Source organism: Plectropomus leopardus, chromosome 18 (assembly GCF_008729295.1).
Source record: "Plectropomus leopardus isolate mb chromosome 18, YSFRI_Pleo_2.0, whole genome shotgun sequence".
Classification (NCBI taxonomy): Eukaryota; Metazoa; Chordata; class Actinopteri; order Perciformes; family Serranidae; genus Plectropomus; species Plectropomus leopardus.
The window spans coordinates 7,243,201-7,264,082 of NC_056480.1; the positions used below are offsets into that span (position 1 = coordinate 7,243,201).

Here is a 20,882-nt window from a genome sequence, read left to right on the forward strand (position 1 = left end):
GGAAGTTATGACTCATTTACACACACACACACACACACACACACACACTTACTGTATATGACGTTTATCAGTTAACAGAAAGTCAGAGAAACCCCTCAGACAGGCTGAGCACACCTTTAAACAAAAGAAGAAACCAGGAAGACAGCAGGACGTGCATACCAAGAGACACACCTGTTACGCAGCACACAGAGGAAATATGCTGAAAACAGCAGACTGTCTCTGTGACTGTCACCTACATTATCTGTTCATCACTGCAAGAGATCAATCATGAAATGTCACAGTCAAATAACGTGACACACACACACACACACACACACACACACACACACACACACAGGCAGGTAGGTAGCGGATTGGGCCCTGTGTGACATTTTTTTTAAAAACATTTTCAAATCTGTCTCCTACTACCCACAGAGATATTTCACTGTTAAAGGCGACCTATTACATTTTTCCTTATTTTCTGTGATAATGTTACAGTGTCGGATTTCCATAGTAAACATGGCCAGAGCTTCAAATAATGAGGTTTAACGCTGACAGGTGATTTTTTTCCATTTTTTTTTTACCTTCAACAGAGTCAGGCTAATTTTTGCTGGATAAGCTAAGCTAATCAGTTGTTGGTAGCTTCATACTGAACAGAGAGAGTTGTATAGAGCTTCTTAACTCTTAGCAACAAAACCAAAAAAGCCTGTTTTCCCAAAAAATTTGAGCTATTCCTCAAAATTATCATTTTTTAACTAAAATATGTTCCAGCTCTTGTGAGTGTACTTTTGGTCATTTTGGCCTTGTTCCCAGGGAGAAACTCAGATCTATCACAGGGTACAAGGTACAAGGTAGATTTATTTGTTACAGCTGTGTCCATGTGCAAAATTATAATGAAAATGTCTATTTTTCCTCTGGTTATTTACATGTGTGTTTGCGTATGCTTTATTTTTTTCATTTTCTTGTAATTTCTTTCTTACATTTCACTGCACATGTTACCTGCTGCTGCATGTATTTAAATCATTTTGAGTGTGATTGTAAATAAATGTGCTGAATGAATAAAATGATCATGTCTGGCTTTACCTGTAGGCAGGGCGGATTATGAGACATTTGGCCCCCCTGGCCACAGACATGCAAAAGGACCCACCACCTTATCTACACAGGAGCCAGACAGACAGACTTTGTGGTGGTTTTGGTTTTGCGTCTTGTTTTGTTGTTTTGTAACTGTTTGTAGTCTTTTGTGTTTCTTTGAGCTTGCCTAATTTTATGCCTTCGTAGGTCATTTTGTGTCCTGTTTTGCCTCATTGGTGGTTTTGTGTCTCTTAGTAGTCATTTTGTGTCTTATTTAGGTCACTTTGTATCTTTTTGCTGTTTTCCTGTCTCTTTTTATGATTAATTTGTTTCTCTTGGCAGTTCCTTTGCATCTCTTTGTAATCTTTTTGTGTCTCTTTGTAGTCAGTTTGAAGCTCTTTTGGTTTGTATATGATAATCTGAACAGCCTTACACTGTTCAGGTGGAGACCAGACCCTGACAGTTTGGGCCCTTGGACCTGTGCCTGTTTGGCCCGTTAAGTAATCCATCCATTCCTATAGTAATATACTGTTTATTATTGTAGTGATTTTCCATAAGGGCAAGATACACGGATACAAAGAGTGTCAGGAGCAGATAGAAAGAGAGAGTGTTTTTTAATAACTTTATTGAAAAACTACACATATATATATAATAAAGCAGGTCAACCATATTAAAAAATAATATGGGCTTGAAAAAAAGAAAAAAAGTCTGATTAAGTAAAGGAAAATATATTTTAAAAAATATTAATTGATGAATAAATAAATAAAATTAAGATTATTGACAGAAAATACATAAAGTAATAAATTGCAAACGTTTTAACATAAATAATGCAGCACTGGACTTAATATGAACATTCTTTTTCTGGGTCTGTTAAATTATACATTACGTTTCTCCATAACTGAGCAATTCATTTCCATATTTAGAGTTCATATAGTTTAAGGATTTGCAGTACAATAAATATTCATTATAGAAAGCTTTAAGGAAAGAGAGAAAGTGAAGTTGTTTTTTTTCTGCAAAACTGATGAAACTTGCTTTCCCCCCCTCACACCCCAGAAAGCGCTGAGCCTACACTTCCCAGGATCCTTTGAGGCGCGGCAGCAGCTGTGCGCTCCGGCTTGCCCGCAGCAAAGTGATGATAACACGCCAAACAAGGTACAATGAGAGCGCGTTGAGTTTTACATTTCGCCTGCTCCCTCGCGAGTGATGCCCAAATCTGTGGAGTAACATTATGGCTGTCGAAGGTAAGACGCCTCACCTCGCGCCGTCCACGATGGCACTTCCGTTTGTGTGTTTCATTTAACAGATAATAGTTAGTTATGGTGATAATTGGAGCTGTGTGCTGTGCATGCACGGATCAACACAGACTCAGTCGGGTCACCTGTGAAAGCTTGTGATTGGGTGATGTTTGCAGCTCTCCGCATTACGTACACTGTCCTGGTCATCTTGTCTTGTTATTACACTGTACAATAACGCCGTGCTGGTACATGATGACACGCCATAAAGACTCGTGTTAACGCGCAGCCTCTTTCTGTATTTATATTGTGTGCGTGCGCCTGGTTAACAGGTCTGCACCGAGCACAGGAGCGTCCACTTCTTTTGCATAATCATCGCGCACTCCGTGTTCTCTGGAGGACGCCGGGACACGAGGGACACGAGGGACTCTTTTCATGAGAATTAGTCTTTTAGATAATATTAAGCAGGCTTTTTTTTCTTTCTGTGGCGCAACAGAGCGCTCAGCACTCCGCTCATCTGGCAGCAGGTGGTGTGACATGTGGACCGAGGAAGTCACCAGCTCCTCCCCGTGATTGTCAAACACTTGGTGGTGTAGCTAAGGTGCTCGCTCCGGACATTAGAGGTGATGCTCGGACAATCTCCTCACCTTATCGGGGGCATCTTGTGGATCCAGAATCCGATGAGAGGTATGTTGGAGGGAGGTGGTGTCACATGCATGCAGAGGAACTAGCTTTTTCCTTCTTGAAAAGGCTTTTCCAGTTCAGTCCAGTGTGTGTTTGCCAGTGCAGGTATGATTGGTATGAGGCTGTGGCACTCCTGCATACCTAACCTAGATCAGGTTATTCATCTGAGACAGCCATTACAGGACATTTCATAGACGGTGTCCACACGTTGTGCTGTTTGACCTGAACCTGTCTCTCCTGTTTTCTGCTCTGAGGTTTACTAACGCGGCTCATGCTGTGTTTGCTGATCAATATTTGTTTGTGCTGGCATCAATAGAAGCTGCATGCTGCATGTTAAGGACCCAAAGGTAGATGCATGTGAAACTGCTTAACTCCTGTTTGACCCAATGCAATCACTTCTCTCCTACAATTTTACAGTTTTTAGAGCAGCATTTGTGCAGTTGAAAGGGTCACATCAGCAGAGGAGTGCACCCTTTAGTGTGTAGGTTTTGTTTCAGCTTTTGAAATTGGTGGTTTTGGTGTCCATGACCAGAAAATGTAAGCATCAAACTTTTTCCTGCATCCTGGTGAATTTTTATGCACCAAATATTGCTTTTTCTGCACCAATTTATGGTGCAAATGTTTTTCAATGTTGTGGTAATAAAAGTCCTGCATCCCTCATAGTGGAAACTATGCTGGCATTGATGCAGAGCATTGTTGTTGCTCTGCTGCATGACCTCTTATGTTTTACCATCCTGAGGACCCAAAAGCAGACACATATGAAACTTCTTCACTCCTGTTTTGCCAAATGCTATTCCAGAATCTCTTTCTTTTAAAATTTTGCAGATTGTAGTGCAACATTTGTGTCATGGAAAGAGCAAAATCAGCTGAACGGTGCACCTTTACTTGTGCACCTTCTGCTCAATGAGCACAGGTTTAGTTTCAACTTTGGGGGTTTCAGGGTCCTTCGCCAGAAAACGTCAAGCTTTTAATTTCCTGCATTATGGTGAATTTTTATTCACTAAATTATGCCATTTCTGCAGCAACGTATGGTGTAAATGTCTTTAAATGCTGTTGGAATAGAAGTCCTGCATCCCTCTTACAATGTTGACCTTTGCTGGTATTGATAGAAGCTGCATGCAGAGCGTTGTTGTTGCTCTGCTGCGTGACTTCTCATGTTTTCCCATGTTAAGATCCCTAAAGTAGATGCATGTGAAACAGCTAAACTCCGGTTTTCCAAATGCAATTTCAGGGTCTTTTTCTCTGATATTTTACAGTGCAGCCTTTGTGCTTAGGAAAGGGACAAATCACAGCTGTGCACCCTTTCATTCATAAGCATAGAGTTTGGGGGGATCCAGGGGACTCCTCCCCCTCAAGAGTTAGAACTTGTGCTTTTAAGCTTTGATTGTGTACCCAAGCTCAGTTAGGCCCAACTCAACCAGCGGGGTCCAGACCAGGCTGTAATTTTTCAGTATTTCTCTGGACTTGAATTGGTTTGGGTTCTTGCCAATTTAGTGTTTTCTTTCTTTGTTTGTTTGTATTTTGCCTAAATAGCAGGAGTTGCATTGGACTGAATAAGGACGAAAGAGGGAGAAAGAGGGAGAAAGAGGGGGGACTGTGAAAGAGAGAGAGAGGGAGAGTTATAAAACAATGGAGCAATATAGTGAAGAACCTGGGAAGAGAGAGAGAGGGACAGAAAATATGAAGAGAGAAAGCGGGGGGCTCCAAGGCGACTTGGTTGGCTGTGCTCGTGCCTCAGCAGGGGGAGAGATGTGTGTAACATTAAGTGGAGAGCAATAACCATCATCTGCATGCTGCCATAGACCGATTTATGCTCTCAAAGATGGAAAGGATGCTGAGCTGACGACAGACGACTGAAATAACAGACGAAAGAAGGAGAAGTTCTGTGAGGAAACGTGTCAGCCCTTTGCTCATCACAGATGTTTAAATATGAATTTCTCACACAGTAGCAATTAGTGTTTTCTAATCAGACTTGGACCTAAAACTGTTGCTGTAGTTTGGGTTCTGGTAGTGCTTGGACAGGAATTGTGCAGGTTCATGAAGGGTCGGGCCTGGTGTGCTCTGATCCGATCAAAGCTCTGCTGCTTCAGTAAAAACATGATAGTAGCAGAGGACTTTTATTTTGACAAAATTAAAGACATTTTCAGCAAAAATGTATGCATAAAAATCACCAAAATGCAGGTCCTCAAAACTTATTGGGTGAGGACCCTGAACCCCCAGTTGCATACGTATCCCTCCCAGTGTTGAAACAAAACTTACATCCTTGCTTTGATCATTAATTTACACCTGAAAGCCTCACAAGCTCCCACTGGAGATCTCAACTTTAACATCTTTTCTGTTTATACCTTTTTAAGATGCAGACATGTCTAATTACAAGTCGTGACCTACAGGTGTAAAAGAATTTGCCACCCGTTTCAAAGCTTAAATACGTCTTTATGATATACAGTGAGCACAAGATCAGCAGCTACACCACTGTCATCCTTCTAGCAGCATATCCTTCTGTATAGTTTCATTCATGCACCTCTTGAGATTGGCCTTTCAAAGCAGAAAAGAGAAAGGCGGCGCCAAAGCTGCCTGCAGATGCACACTTTGTTCCAGAGCTGAATGGTTTTAGCTGTTATCCAGTTTTATCCATCCCTTCATCCCCTTCTCTTCTTCTTTTTATCCGGGCTAACAAAGATGAATAAAAATGGTGCATTTTGACAGTATCTCTTTGTTAGATATAATAGCTTTAGATAAGCATCCTCTCAAAAACTGTGGAATTCCAAAATTATGATACGATTTTATCATTTTCATCTGAAAGAATTCACATGGCGTAATGCACGAAAGCCATTTAGCAGCAGAATACACTTTCTGAAAGCTTCCACTTTTGTTTCTTTTGTCGTCGTTGCAGAAATGCAAACACAAAGCCGCGAAGCATCAATACAATTTGTGACTTGAGCAGCTCAAGGAGCTCTGGGACAACTCGGTGCTTTCAGTCGTGATTCACTGACTTGTGTCACTGAGAGCGATGAGTTATGAGTCACGTCCCTCTCCCCTGAAGCCGCTATATCTAATATGTCTACCAGAATTTGGGAGAAAAACTGCACTTCTAAACACACACTGTGGATCAGATTTTGCTAGAGCAGCCAAAACATCTTTTACATCCCTATACTGTGGCTGAAATATAATACTTTAAAATACTCGATCATATTGATGATGGTGCACTGCCTCAGAGAGAACGTCAGACTTAGTGTAGTGGTGGAAAATGACTCAGTGCATTTAGTAAAGTACATACTTTGAGGTACTTTGCATGATTGTTTCCATTTTCTGGTACTTTATACTCCTACTCCTTAAAATTTCAGATTACTTTCCAGATTTAGATTTTACAGGAAAAAAACACACGCTTGTCACCCTTTCTTGTCACATTTTAGACGTGTTTAAGTTGTTTGTAGCTACACCAAAGAAACATTTCCCATCTAAACTTTTCAGATGGTTTTGTTTAAATAGCTAATTCAAAGTCCAAAGAGGAAAAAAATACATAGTATTTCTCTAAACAATGTAGTAGAATCAAAGATAAAGTCCGAAAAATTAGTATAAATATGTGCAGCAGAACTTTTTCCCCTCCTATTTCCAGCCTCATTAATCATCATAATGTTGTCACAATAGCAGAATTTTAAACTTTGATGCGACACTAGTGGAAATAAAAGGAACAATACTTCTTTTGATACCCAGGAAAAAGAAAAAAATATGTCCTAGGCTTGCAAATTTTGAAAGCTACAATGTCGTGACGAGTACTGTTTTCCCCTTCTGAGTCTGTGTGTGTAATCATGGCGAAATTTTGTCCTGGCGACCCCACTTGTTGTGGGAAGCGCCACAGAATTTGTTTGATCGCTTTGCCAGGTGTTTAGATCTGTGCGAGGACAGATTTTGTCAAAGTGAAAAATGTTGCATTAAAATGCAGTCATGAAAACCTCCTGGTGTGTAGCTGAGATCAAAATGAAGGCTAAGTTCTGAGTGGTCCAAGCAAGAGCACCTGAAGTGAGGTGGTAGGAAGCAGGAAAGGGGCCATTGCTTCGCTTTGTGTTGCAGATTGCTGTATCGTGGCTGTAGTGAACCCATCGCCAGATGGTCTGTGGTTTTTTCTCCTAATTAGCAACCTGCACACAGTGCTGGTACAGAGGAAGTCACTGAACACATACCAATGTGTTTGAGGACCAGCTGATTTTCTTCCCTGTTGTTTCTGTGAAGCCTTGGGTTGAATTTTTTTTAATAGCTTCGGTACTTTCAATACTATCATTGGTATAGTTAACAGAGATAGTTTTGATTTTAATATATTATCAACAATGTATCTAAGTATTTGCACTTTTGACAACCTTATCTCACGAGTCCTCAGATTTTTGAACCAGTGGGCTACTACATACCTGTATATAAAATAGTTCAAATTATTTCCCCCTTCACCAGCTAAAACTGCAAAATACTGTTTGCACATTGATGCATCAGCACAGTTTATATTAACATTTCAATTACAGTCCATTTTTCAAGAAAACCAGTATTTTTATGTTTAATAAATTAAGTACATTTTGCTGCTAAGAATGGAGTATTTTTACCTTGTTGTATTGATGCTTTTAGATCTGAAAACTTGTTACAGCATCTCTACCGTCAGCTGAATTCATGATTTGGACGTTGCTCTGAAACTGAGTGGTTCACTGAAAGGAAATGAGTGAGTGATTAATGGGACAGTCGAATCTTTTGAAAAGAGAATGACATTGTTTAGAGCTTCTCAGATGGGAAGTCTTACATTACTCTTCACCAAGGGGTTTGTGGATATTTTTAGACCAAAAAGCAAATAATCAAATCAAAAAAGAAAGTAAAGAAGGCATGTACGTGTATCATCCTACTTCTGTTGTTTCTCCTCTCTTTGCCCTCAGATGACACTTGATTGGTTTTCATAGTGCAGCATACTGATCTGCATTTCTAAATTTACCACAGTAGGCTTAAAAATCCAGCTTTTTTTTCTTAGTGGGGCTCTAATTAAAACTGGTGTTTATTTCTCTGCGGTAAAAGCAAAGCTCTCCCTGTGGATCGGACAAAGCTCCCTGCAGCACCATCACATCTAATTCACGATGTGACGTTTGAGAGAAATCACAACAACTCTGCAGTGTCACTGTTTTCTGTTCCAGTGCTCCACCAACCCCTCTAAGACACAAGAATATAGGTCAGCTATTTAATAATTTATAACACATGAGAAGACAATAAGCTCTTTGAGAAACTAGCACTTTGGAGAGTGCCTTTCGCCGTTTGAGCGCTACTTTGAAAGGCACTTTCACTTAGATGCTTTTGGCAAATTCAGTCTGTGCAACAGGAGAAAAAACTCCCCACAAATTTCTGCAAAGCTCCGTACTGATAAAACTTAAAGTTCGATTTACACTCCAGAGAAAGAGATAGAGGATAAATCAGGTTCTTTATAGTGTGACAATAGCTGCTTTTATCAAAACTCCACATCATAATCTGTTCACCACTTCTTTGTGAGAGCATCTTTTTTGTGTTTGTGAAAATGAACGTCCCGTTGCATGCTCTTTTTAAAGTCTAGACAAGAACGTGTATCTGTAAGACAAGAGTCTTGGGGACTGTTACATCATGTGGGACAGTAAATCTGATGCCCTCTTTGAGACGGATAACATCATCTGTTAGAGAGGATGTGCGGTTTGGTCAAACCCCCCTTACACGTATTACAAGTCAGTGGCACCTGTGTTTGGAAAACATAACTAATCACAGATACAATACAGATTCATATCGGTTTTAATTAGGGGTCGACGGATTATCGGCCTGGCCGATTATTGGTGCTGATATTTGGAACTGTATCTGTGTTTTATTTTAATGATTGCTGAAAAAATGAATTAATTAAAAAGTGCAAAGAAAGTGTCAGCATGGAAGGATTTTGTAAAATCTCAGGGAGCTTTTTTTAAATTTATTCACTTGTTATATAACTTTTCACTTGACATTATAAAAAAAGTTGCTGTGAACTTGCTGTGGCTTATACAGTGTTGAAAGTTTCAGTTTAAAGGCATTTAAACAAAGCTTTGTGCTGGAGTTTGTTAAATTCCAAATTCTAAATATTGGCAGAAAGGTTTTCATTTGTAATGTAAATCCATATTGGTTCCAAACATCAGTTATCGGTCTCATTAATTACTAATAATCGGTATCGGCCATGAAAAACCAATGCCGGTCGACCCTGAATTGCAGTATCGAGATTATTGTTCAAAAATGAATTTATATTTGTCTCCATATCGTCTATCCACAGCACAATCCAAAGTCATCTGTCAGTGCACTTGGTGCTATCAAATAAGCACCGAGTAGATTACCTTGTAGCATGAATATGTTAATTCTACTGTTTACTTTGAAAACATCAGGACAGAGGAGCAATTTATTCCTGCTGCGATAGCTCTCCAGAGTTTGCCTCAGAGGAGTACAATTATTTTTTTTTTATCCTCTTATCAGCACCTGTAGCAACATACCCTCGCTCACACAGCCTCATTTTTATACCACAGTGCTGTTTGAGGTAATCCTTTTTGGATTTATTAGACAGTTGACAGCTTAGAGAGAAACAGGACACAAGGGGAAAGAGAGAAAGGGAGAGAGAGAGGTCTGACGTGCAGCAAAGGCCCCTGGAGGAATCTGACCTGCAATGTTGTGGTTGGATGGTAACCACCCGGCCACCAGTTTGAACAAATGCTTAATGTCATTATTATGTCATATCAGGCTGGCTTTAAAAGGGTACAGGACCTTAGGGCAGTAATGACGGGTTAGATTCATAAATATATGACAGGAGCATGTGGTTATGCATGTAGATACAAATAGAAAAGAGCCAAGAACTAGACCCAATGTCCAGCCATAGCAGTGTTTACCCCCGTGGCGGAGGTTGTTCATTTCATTCCTCCTCTCTTGCCTCCGTGCGTCAAGCCTCCTTGATATGTCCTGCCCTGCTCCGCCTGCCTGTTCACCCATTCAGAAAACTCATTTCAAATCCATCCCTGGGATCCGGCCCGGGAATAGAATTAGTGGAATAAACATGTTTATTTGAGTCGCTGGAATTGGATTACATCTTCGTCAGGCTAATCAGGAGTTGCTACGGTGAGGCAGCGTCTTCCCGACCTACTCAGCAGGAATGGGATTAAGATGACAGAAGATGTAGCAAATGTCACAGGAGAGCGGTGTTGTGTAATCTTCCCTTGGGTGGACCTACAGCCATCTTTGATGCAGCATGCCAAAGTGCTGCTGCGTGGAATTTAGAGTGAGAGCTAAGCAGAAAATAAAAATAGAAAATAAGAATAGAAAAAAGTAGTAGTGGGCACAGAGTTGTCCTGTAGCAATGTCAGCATGCTCATACTAGATCATCGACATCGTAAGACTTGCATCTTTTACCTTGTAGTAAGTTTGGTCATTGAAATCACATGTCTCAGGCCTGACATGACACACTGTTTTGGGGTAACTCAGGAATGTATGCAAATTAAGTCCACTTGCATAAGTAAGATACCAAAATGATAAACACCAAAAGCTAAACCGTATAGCAAAATGCACAATTAATCTAATGTTGACCATTTAACACAAGAAAGCATCACTTTTGTTGTGGGTGTTTTCTTGTTTATTGTAAAGTTTCCAAAAAGTAGACCTGAAACAGTTCTCCCTTTTCATATCACACCTGTCATAGTAAAAGAAGCACAGTTACATTAACTACATTAATGGTGGCTTAGTTAAATGTTTACTAAATTATTAAATTGTAAAGGCATTTTTCAATTTTTCAACACTTTAATGTCATAACTTTGAAAAAAACAATGAATTATTTGCCATATTTTAGTTCCTTTGGGCTGTAAGAACAGAAATAAAAGCAGACACCATCATTTTTTTTTCATTATAGGCCTCTATCAAACTGTTGAGATGTCACTTCGTGGTAATGATAAAAGAGAACAAATAATGAATTCAAAATTACAGAACCTAAACTGTTATAATGCTTGTTATAAGTTAGTAAACCAACGTATATCAACTTGTTGCCATGGAATTAGTACACTCATTTCCATTAATTTATTCTAGATAATTATCATTACAGTACTTTGAGAAACATTAAATATATATCAGCAACAATTGATATTTATCCTTTTTTATTTCATAAAAATTGTAAACTTATCTTTACTATAAAATGGCAATTCATCTGTTTGGTTGAGTATGGCCATAGACAGTAAAAAACATTATATAGGCCTTCGCTTCTCTCTGTGTGGTTACAACTGCTGGGTGTTGTCTGGTAGAGAGAAAATAGTCCCTACATGAAGCCGCTCACAACAAGGTCTGTGCATTATCTAACTGGGTCGTGATTTATAGGAAGAGACGTTGCTGTTGAGTTTTTCAAATGTGTATTTTTTTGGCACTTTGAGTAGGCTACCACAAGCCAAGTAGTGTCTAGTTTCGTTATATTGCAGAGAAAACAGACATTTCTACGGCTGATATCTCCAACACTCGGCAACTCACACCAAAAAGAGCTAGACTGAAAAGTAGCACTACAGGTAAGAGGAAAAATATGTATTTTATTGTGTCTTTTTAATGCCTCTTACATTGGGAAAGGAGTGTTGGATGAACTATTAGCCCTCTCATGTTGTCCTTTTAATATGAAAGTACAGCTAGCAGCCCGTTAGCTTTTTTTAGCAGAAACGGGGAAGCAGCTAGCTTCTTAAAACATGTTGTTTTTACATTTCAATCTTTGCGCTGATTAAACAAACCAGGTTTAACATGTGATGTAATGTTTAAAGGTGCTTTAGGTGGATTTTACTACCTCTGTGCAGAGCCAGGCTAACTGTTCCCTGGTTTTAAGTCTGTTTTGCTAAGCTAAGCTAACTGGCTGCTGCCGTTAGCTTCACTTTTAGCGCACAGAAGTGAGAGTGAGAATCAAACTTCTCAACTTATCAAAAGCGAGGAGGTGAATTAACTTATTTCCCCACATGCTTCTACCAAAAACTACTCCTCATTTTTAAATTGAGAACAATAGTAGTGCTAATTCTGTACCGTAACTTAACAAAACAGAAGAGCAAGTAAGTTTGATGTAATCAGTACTTGTGCTGCCTTCATATCAGCTTCTCAGAAATATCGTATTTACGAGTTATGAGCACATGAACAGCCCTCCATAGATAGATAGATAGAAAATTGGGAGATTTCTATGATACCCGAGTTGTGGAGTTGTACCGTTTGCGTGTAGTCTTTGGACAATGGTAAAAACTGACATATTTCGTTATTTCGTCCCTAGTAGCTGTCATTTACTTTTAGTAGTTGCACATTTCAGTATATGCATCTGTTAGCTGTAGCAAGCAAGCAAACTTTTAACTTTATAGCACGCCAGGCAAGTATACTAACACTGATAACGTTATTTTATAACACGTGTCTGCGATTTGACGACATAAATGCACAAACATGGCAGGGAAATGGTAAGAAACTTTTTTTTAATTGAATTCACGTATTAAATATACATACATACATCACATGTAAAATGTGTCTATTCATGTAGAGTGACCTTGATAAAATATGAAAATATCTAATTTATAAAACATAAAATAATCAATAAACTGGAAACAGCTTTCAAGCTGGTGTTTCAATGCTCATAGCAGTAAAATGCAAACCAACTTTGTAGCTTCCATGTTGTTCCCACTTTTCGACCTCAAAGCACATGAATACAACAAAGTTGGAAGAACCACTTCCCAATTTGGAAACTACGACCCTCTGACATTACATGATTGCAGCATTGTTCTGGGAATACTCCAGTAGCTTTGAGCAGAACCACATTCTTAAGATTAAAAAAAAAAATAAATAAAATATTAGCTTACATAACCACAGCCCAGAATACTGACACAGCCCAGTGAAGAAGATTAAATTCAATTCTGAAGCGGCAGTGTTGCAAATCGTAGTTATTTTCCTATTCATGTCACACCTGAAGTCTTCTCACTCGCTGTCACCTGTATACTCGGGATGCTTTGTGCTACAGCTCAATCAACTAGAATTGTAAGCCACTTACCATTTTTGCACTTGACACATTTGCACAAACGGAGGCACATTCACAGTGATCAAAGAGGGTAAAGGTGTAGATTTTCCACATTTAGATCTGTTGAATATGCAGATGCGTGACGGCTCAATGATGAGAAGAGTACTAGTTTGTGTTTTTTTTGTTTTATGCAAATCCTCCGCAGCGTCCGACCTCTGTTTAGGACTGTTTTTTAATGCACTGCAACATCAACCTGTGTGGCAGCGCGGGTCTTTGTCAGTGTCACCAAACAGGACAGAACAAAGTCTTCTGTACACCATATCTTTATCGACCTTCATTGACGTACGAGCACGAGGCAAATTGAACTCGGGGGAAAGAGATAAATATTGCTGAAGGTTCCAGTCGTTCATCGATCACCTCACCATTGTAAAGCACTTCCAGGCTTTTGTGCGCCTCTCCTCTCGCTCACAAACGACAACCTTTTGTGCTTTTTGTGAAATATTCTGCATCATTTGGCACCCCGCTGTGTCGAGTGCAGAAACTTGGCGGTGTGTCAGCGCCGGTCCCTGATGACCATGAGGTTCTCTGGGCTCTGTTCTTGCTGACTGATTGAAGCTGCAGATCTGAGGTAGCTTGTGTGTCAGTGAGTGGGCACAGATGGAGGGAGTCAATGTCAGGTGAAGACTGTCATTTTCTGGCAGGGCTGCAGAGCTGAATCTTTTGACGTCTTTTAAAGTGGAATGAGTACAGTGTCGAGTTTTAGACTGCAGTAATGTTCACACAAGGGATGTCAGTTAATGTCTGTTAATCAGTTAATATTTTTGACTGGGAATACTTGACAGTATATAGGTTACTTTTACTGCTCTTCAGTTCATTGCACTGCACACCAACTGCATTGTTAACTTTGTTAGCTCTGTTAGCACCGTAAGCAGTGTCAGCATGGTAAGTGGTGCTAACGTAGTTAATAAAGTTCAGACCGCGACTTAGCGACTTAATCAGTCCACTACTCTTCCGCTATCAGCACGGGGTCTCTCCTCCTCTGCTCCCTTGTGCTGTGCAGTAGGTGTGGTACATATAGGAGCAGAGGAGACCGCACTCGCAGTTGTAGTGAGAATCTGTTATTATGTTGACATCCTTGCTTTCTGGATTTAAAAGATCGAGGAAGTGGTGCACTGCTGTATGTGCCAAAGGTCTCATTTAAATGTTTTATGGAGGATTTTCCTATTGAATGTAATGCACCGAATACGCGATGATGTCACAAAACACTTTTGGAGCTAGTGCTAGCTACTTTGATTCAAAAAGACTTGGCAACAGTGCTCACCTGAGCTACCTGGGGGGAGACTGGGGATGGGCTCATTGTTTCGGCAGCAACGCCCTCCCAACACTACCCAATTGCGAACGAGCTAGCTAACTAGCTCCCACCCGAGCAGCATGGAGCAGCAGAGGCTAATACAAGCTAACCGATGGAGACCAGAGGGTGGGCAGAGAGCAGTTTTTCTGCATGTTACTGTAGCTAAATGAACTGATTAGTTATCGTTTGATGGGTGTTGGGCTTTTGAAAGGAAAATTAACAAAAGTGACATCCCCAGCTCATGCATATTGGTTCTCTTAGGAAACGTATGTTGTCATGGCGGAGTTGCAAGGCCATTCAAGTAGAACATGTTCTTGTAGTGGTACTCTAAGGAGCATCCTACTATGTCAATTAGGGATGCAACAGTCTGATATGAAGTGTCCTCGTACGAGTATCAGTGCGGTACGGTCTGAAAACAGCTGCATGGCAGTCTGAATTCACATTAAGGTGTTGACCAAAACAGTTATTTGTAATTGTTCCTTTTGATGTGTTTGGAGGGGTTGTGGCAGCAGAGCTAATTACAGCACTACTAATTAAATCAGGCACTTGAAGAAAACAATGTGAAGGGCTACAATGAGCTCAGAGCAGATGGAATCTGCAGCAAAGCACCAAAACGTTAAAGGGATGTTTAGTATTTCTGTTAAGTACAAAAATGTGCTGCAGCATCAAAGAAAAATTCTGGGCAAATTCACATTTGAAGGTGCATGCTGTAGTCACAATAGTGTCTTCATGATATTCATATATTGAGCAACCTATATTGTCTGTGTTACTGAGATACTGAGGAACTTGGCTCAGTTAAATACACAGATGACTCAAATGCATGACTTAGAGGCAAAAAGTTTACTGTGTTGATGGTCAAAACAAAAACAAGGTTCAGCAGCAGACAGGAAGCCAGAACAAAAAGGGCAAAGGCGGGCTGGCAAAAAGTCCACAAAGACAGGCGAAAGGTCATAACAAGTCAGGCAGACAGGAACAAGACGGCTGGACTGCTAAAGCTAAGCAGCAAAAGAGACGATCTGGCAGGTAAATAAGGGCTGAATCCTAATTTCTGGACTTCACCACAGTTGCAGATTAATGAGCAGTACAGGTTTTCTTTTTTAAATTACAGTAGCAGTAGCAGTGTTTGGCAGCTCATGTAAAGTGAAATTTCTCTTTTTTTCTATTGCCAATCACGGTTCTGTCAACATTGTTCCTATGGTCCATAATTCAGAAACCCCAGAGGTCCAAAAAGTGTCCCATTGGATTGATACCCATTTTTGTGACAGACATGAGTTGGTTATGTTTAGGCATGAGGATTGATAGGTTAGGGCTGGGGCATCATTTTGCATAATAATTAGCCATGTGCTTCTGCTTGGAAGAATGTTTACTCGATTATTTGGGCTGCAGAATTATGAGTTGTCAGAATGATGGTATGGCAACATAAATTGGGGACACACGGGGCAGGGGACGGACTCGGATGACACCTCATGTAGATCTGCTAAATTTGGTCACTTTCTCAGACAGGGACATAGAATAAACATAGACATTTGGCCCATTTTAACTACATTTATGGCTTGTTCTATCAAAATCAGTAGAATGTTGCAGCGACACCCATCCTCGATTATTTATATTTCTTTAGTCCGCCGCTGGAAAGAACCCAAAGGGTTTTCACAAAATAATCCAAGTTGTTTATATTGTCATGTGAAGCCAATGTTAACTGTTTGCTACTTTATTTCATCAAATGGCCCACAGCTCTTCTTCTTTTTGTTTTTTTTAGATAATATTTTTTATTTTGTGAGTGGCTTTTTTGCCTTTTGTTTCATAGGAATAGCCCTTGAATGAAAGGGGGGAGAGAGAGGGAATGGCATGGGTGGAATTGAACCCTCGGCCGCTGCGGGAAGGACAAAGCCTTTGTACATGTCAGCTTTAGGACGCCCCACCCACAGTTCTTCCGACATAAACAATATTTTCTTGTCTACCTGCACTGTGTTGTTGGGTATGCTTGCTTTAGTTACCTTGATGGTTACAAAAAAAGAAGTGTTGCCATGCTTTTCTGTGTGTTTTTCCCTCTGGGACAGCCCTTGGAGAACAGCATGCACTCCCAGTTTGGAAGGCCAGTGAGCTCTGTCATGCATGTTTGTGGCACCGTGTAACTCATGGCTCGGTGACAGTCATTATGTAATGACATATTTTGCTCAGCATTAGGGGTACAAACACAAAAGTGATATCATTAGAAAGCTTTTTCCAACAGTGTATAAATCTCATAATATGTTTCCGGGTCAATGTGACTTTAAATGAAAGAGAGAGTCACATTTGTGCTGTACCTTCTTGCTGATACTGCAGTTTTTTGGTTATGCAATGCTGACATTGAGATACTCTGGTCTGATCATATTTATTTGCCCACATTGTAAAAATCTTACATGTGGTATCGAAGGGAGCGTATAAAGAAAATGCGATTGTGACATGCAGTGAAAATTAGTCTGTAGGTTTTGTAGTTAAAGTTGTATAATGCAAACTTTGCCGCAGGTTTGCTGTCCCAGAGAAATCCTAAACTTTCCCCTTCATCCCAAATAGTTCCCGTTGTGGATGCCAAATAGAGGAAGTTTGTGTCGCTTATCAAATATTTATAGATGTTACTCAGCTCTAATTTAAGACAATCTATTTTCATCGTCCTTTTACTGTCTGCCTTTGAAGCCGAGCATGTTAAAAGCTTTATGCCTGGGATACATGCTCCACAGTGAACAGCAGTTATATTTAGCTCATATGTGTTTGTGCTGTAAAGTGGGTCATTTCACTCTGTCTTCTCTGTTCTGGCTCCGTCTCACTGACTCATTTTTGTCTCTTTCTTTCTCACTTTCTATCCCTCCGTACAACTTTTTCTTTTCATCCTCTTACTTCATCTCTCTCGCCTTTATTTATTTTTTTTTTCATCCTCCTTCCTTGCTCTCTCTACAGCTGAAAAATGTTCAAAGCCGAGCACATCTGCGCCTGCTTGACACAGGACCAACCAATCATAGCCGATTGAGCCCCGGGGTTGGAGAGGGCAGTCTGTGAAGTTTGAGCACAGTTAACTTTTGATAGGATGTCAGGGTGAATTAAGAGCCCCACAGAGAGTCTAGCTGGCTGAATAACTTGTTACATGACTTCACTTTGATAGTTAGCCATGCATCCAATCCTCTTTGTCTCAACAGCAGACATATGAACAGATAAGCTAACCTAATGAGCACATAAGAGGACAAACTGAGTGTACAAAAGGCGTCTTTTAAGGGTTTTAAGTTGCTGCTGCTGCTTGTTTGTTTCGATGTGTTTCAGTCATCCAGTAATTGTGCAGATTTCCCTTCATATTCTCAGTCAGTTCAGACTAGTGAGATTCTTCTGTAGGCTTTGTGTGCATTAATGAATGCACTAAAGCCATTAAGCCTAAAAGGACCTTGGCATGAATTCATGCAGATGTCATGTCTTGTTAGTAATGGCTCATTACATGTATATTACCAGGCAACGCTTATGTAACAGCCTTGAGTTTAACCCTTGTTGCACCAAACTGCTAAGCTTGCAGCAGAGACAAAGCTAAAGGCTTAGACCCACTAAACCGTTGCCTCAAGTCACCTGTGTCTCCGCCAAAAAGCTGTGCTAGGACACACTGCAAGACTACAGCAAACGACCAACTAGCAAGTACGCTTTGTACTTGCATGAGAATATACTTATTAGGCGGTGGTTGCCTGTATTCTTTATTCAGAAAGGGAAACTGGAAGACCTACAGGCCGTATTCAAGACCCAAACAAGCCAGTTAACAGATTAACAACGCAACATGATGTTAAAGGAATATTTACCATGCGCTTGTGAAAAATGACACAAACAATTACAAAGTGTTAGCTCTATGGCTAAAAAAAGTATCTTATCTCAAGTTTGTTTCAATATCTTCCGCTCTTGCCTTTAGTCATTTTTTTGCTTTTATCACTTCCGTTTCTCCTCCTGTGCACTGAGCTGAGCTGCCAAACAGGGTGATTTTTTTTTCCACCGACGGGCACCTCCAAGTCCGATACCGATTTAATGTGCTGAATCAGCCGAAAAAAAGCTGACAAGAGCCAACTAATGCCATCAGTGTGGAAAACTCACACTGCAAAAACTTGGGTAACAGACCTTCATGAACGGCCTGACATTGACTGATGGCTGACTATCTGCTTGGTGTGTCAGGGCCCTAAGCGTTAAAAGCATTATATGCAGGATTTTCCATAAAAACAATGCATAGATTTATACAAAAAGTACACCCTCTTGTATGTGCAGAGACTCTGCCCCTCACTTGTACCTTCTTTTTTCCTCTTATTTTGTGGTGTTAGGAACCTTTATGGACCGAAACCTTTAAGCAGTGGTGTGTAGCCCGTAGCCAAAACAGGATGGAGGTGAGGCAGAGGCTGTATGAAAAGATATAGTGATCAGGCCGTAAACCGCACATATTCAAGAGGAATCTGCAGAAACTGCAGACACAGTGCTGAAAAAATGTAAATATAGTGAGGCAAAGTGTGAGGCAGCCAGATCTCATTTCAAAATGAAACTGAATCTGGGTTTGGCTTTCACTTTCAGTGGCGAGCACTGAGGAAGAGGATGAAGAGTGATGCGAAGTTAGCCTGCTTGTTGTCAGAAATGTAGGTGCTGGTAGTTATCGGTTAACCTGCTCAAGTGTCAGTACAGTAGTTTGCAGTGTGAGGAGGAGGAGAGGCCACGTTTGAATGTTGTGTTTACAAATGGTAAGAGAAGTCTGAGGAAGAGTTGTGGACTTGAAACGCCACAATGCATTAAAATCCTTATAAGTCCACCTACCAAGCAGCTCCTGTTTATATGTCTTCTATATTGCCAGGTGTTGTTTGTTTTGGTCCAGCATCTGATCCATTGAACATTGGGATGTGCATGCCCTTTTTACTGTTTTTTTTTTTTTAGTGTGTGTGTGCATGTGTGTGCGTTGTATGTGTGTGTTTAAAGACGGTAGCTGACAATTCATGCATAGCTTAGCTTTAAATAAACAAACCTGAAAAATAAAAATTAGAAAACTGGCATTTCGCTTGGGACTTTTTGAACTTTTAGCCCACTAATGAAGCATTAAATGTCAGCGAATTAATTGAGATTTCTGCCCTAAATGCAGTGAGTTGACCCACTGATTCACTGTTGTTTTCAGTGGATGTAACCTGAGATCACCTGCACCGCAGAGCCGGCTCATGAATTTTAAAATCATAAACGTCAGGTCTATTAATGACTCAGGATCTGTCAGAGTAAAGACTGATGCCCTACTTATTGCAGTGTTTGAAACAGAGTCACCTAAACCTTGAGAGGCCTGAAGTGAAATACCCAGTTGGCTTACATAAACATGAGCTCTCATTCCTCTGACACTTAAAGTCAGCTCTGTGTAAAGATTGCTGCAACATGTTGGCGAAAGACTCCCAAGACAGAAGCACTTATATATTATATATCATTAATTTCTGAGCATGTTTACTTGTTTAATTCAGCCTTTTGTGTCTGCAGCTCCACTCAAACTCAAGAACCTTTCTCTCTCAAACACTGTTGCTGTTGTTTTTTCAAACTGGACCTTTTTATTTTTGCATCTAAGTATTGTGACTAATAGAACAACAATTTTTAAAACTGGAGTGCTGCAGCGGGCAGCAGCGAAACAGGCTGCAAGGTACCCATTTGGGGAATTTGTGCAATGTCAATTCACAAAAGTGCCGGTTTTTGCCACTGATAGGATCAGATTATTATCATAGGTGTCTGACATCATGGAAGGAATTACTACAGAGATTGAACATGTTGTCATAGAACAAGATCCTTTTTGTTTAACCAGTAAGAGCCCTTAATTGCCACACCTACAATAGTAATCAGAGCCTGTCATTGGCAAAAAGAAGCACTTTTAGTAAACGTGAACTGATGCTGCACGAATGCCCCAAGTGGTTACATTACAGCTTGTTATGCCACTGCCTGCTGGAGCGGTCTCACTCAATGCTGGACCAATTTAAAAAACAATGTTGTTCTCATCAGTCACTTTGACAGAAAAACATAGGAAAATAGGGTAAAGATTGAGAAAAACAGAAGTTAGCCTTTAAGTAAGTACACAAGATTGAAAATGCCAGCAACTGGCACTTTCAGCACATTTTTTTGATACTGAAACATTTAAGATTTGTACCCAGCCCTAATGATGTGTTCATCTCCAAAGAGTGTGCTCTTTAGAAAATCAATCACTGACCCCAAACTAAGACCTCATGTGAGACTTTTGTTCTAAAGAGCTCTGGAAAAGAATTCACGAGAAGGAAGAGATCATCTATACACATCTTTCTCCTGCATTTAATCTTAAACACTTCCTACAGTCCAAAACGTCCTCTACTGCAGGCGATGCAGTCTGTCCCTGTCTCTTTCTACTCGTCAAAGATATTCTAATTAGTACTTTAGTAAGCGTGTAACAAGGATCTGACTGTGTCTTCTGTCCTCCACTGATGGAGATACTCTTTCCAAGGTCCTCAGGGTAGACAGCTGAGCAGACACACTCTCCTCACACATTCACACACTCTTCTCACACTTTTTTTTTTCCTAATTTGGAGAGCAG

General features: G+C 40.3%; 1 protein-coding gene across 3 annotated transcripts in view; it reads left to right on the forward strand.

The window, feature by feature from the left end:
• Positions 1 to 2,214: 2,214 nt before the first annotated feature.
• samd12 (sterile alpha motif domain containing 12) overlaps positions 2,215 to 20,882 on the forward strand; it is a 140,682-nt gene continuing 122,014 nt past the window's right edge. Inside the window, exon 1 of one of the 3 annotated variants that reach the window (XM_042505968.1) lies at positions 2,215 to 2,291. In XM_042505968.1, the coding sequence (XP_042361902.1) occupies positions 2,279 to 2,291 (13 nt within the window). In that variant the 5' untranslated portion in view covers positions 2,215 to 2,278. Of the gene's footprint in view, positions 2,292 to 2,784; positions 2,970 to 20,882 lie in introns of those variants that run through there. The other 2 variants (XM_042505967.1, XM_042505969.1) reach the window with 2 other exon arrangements.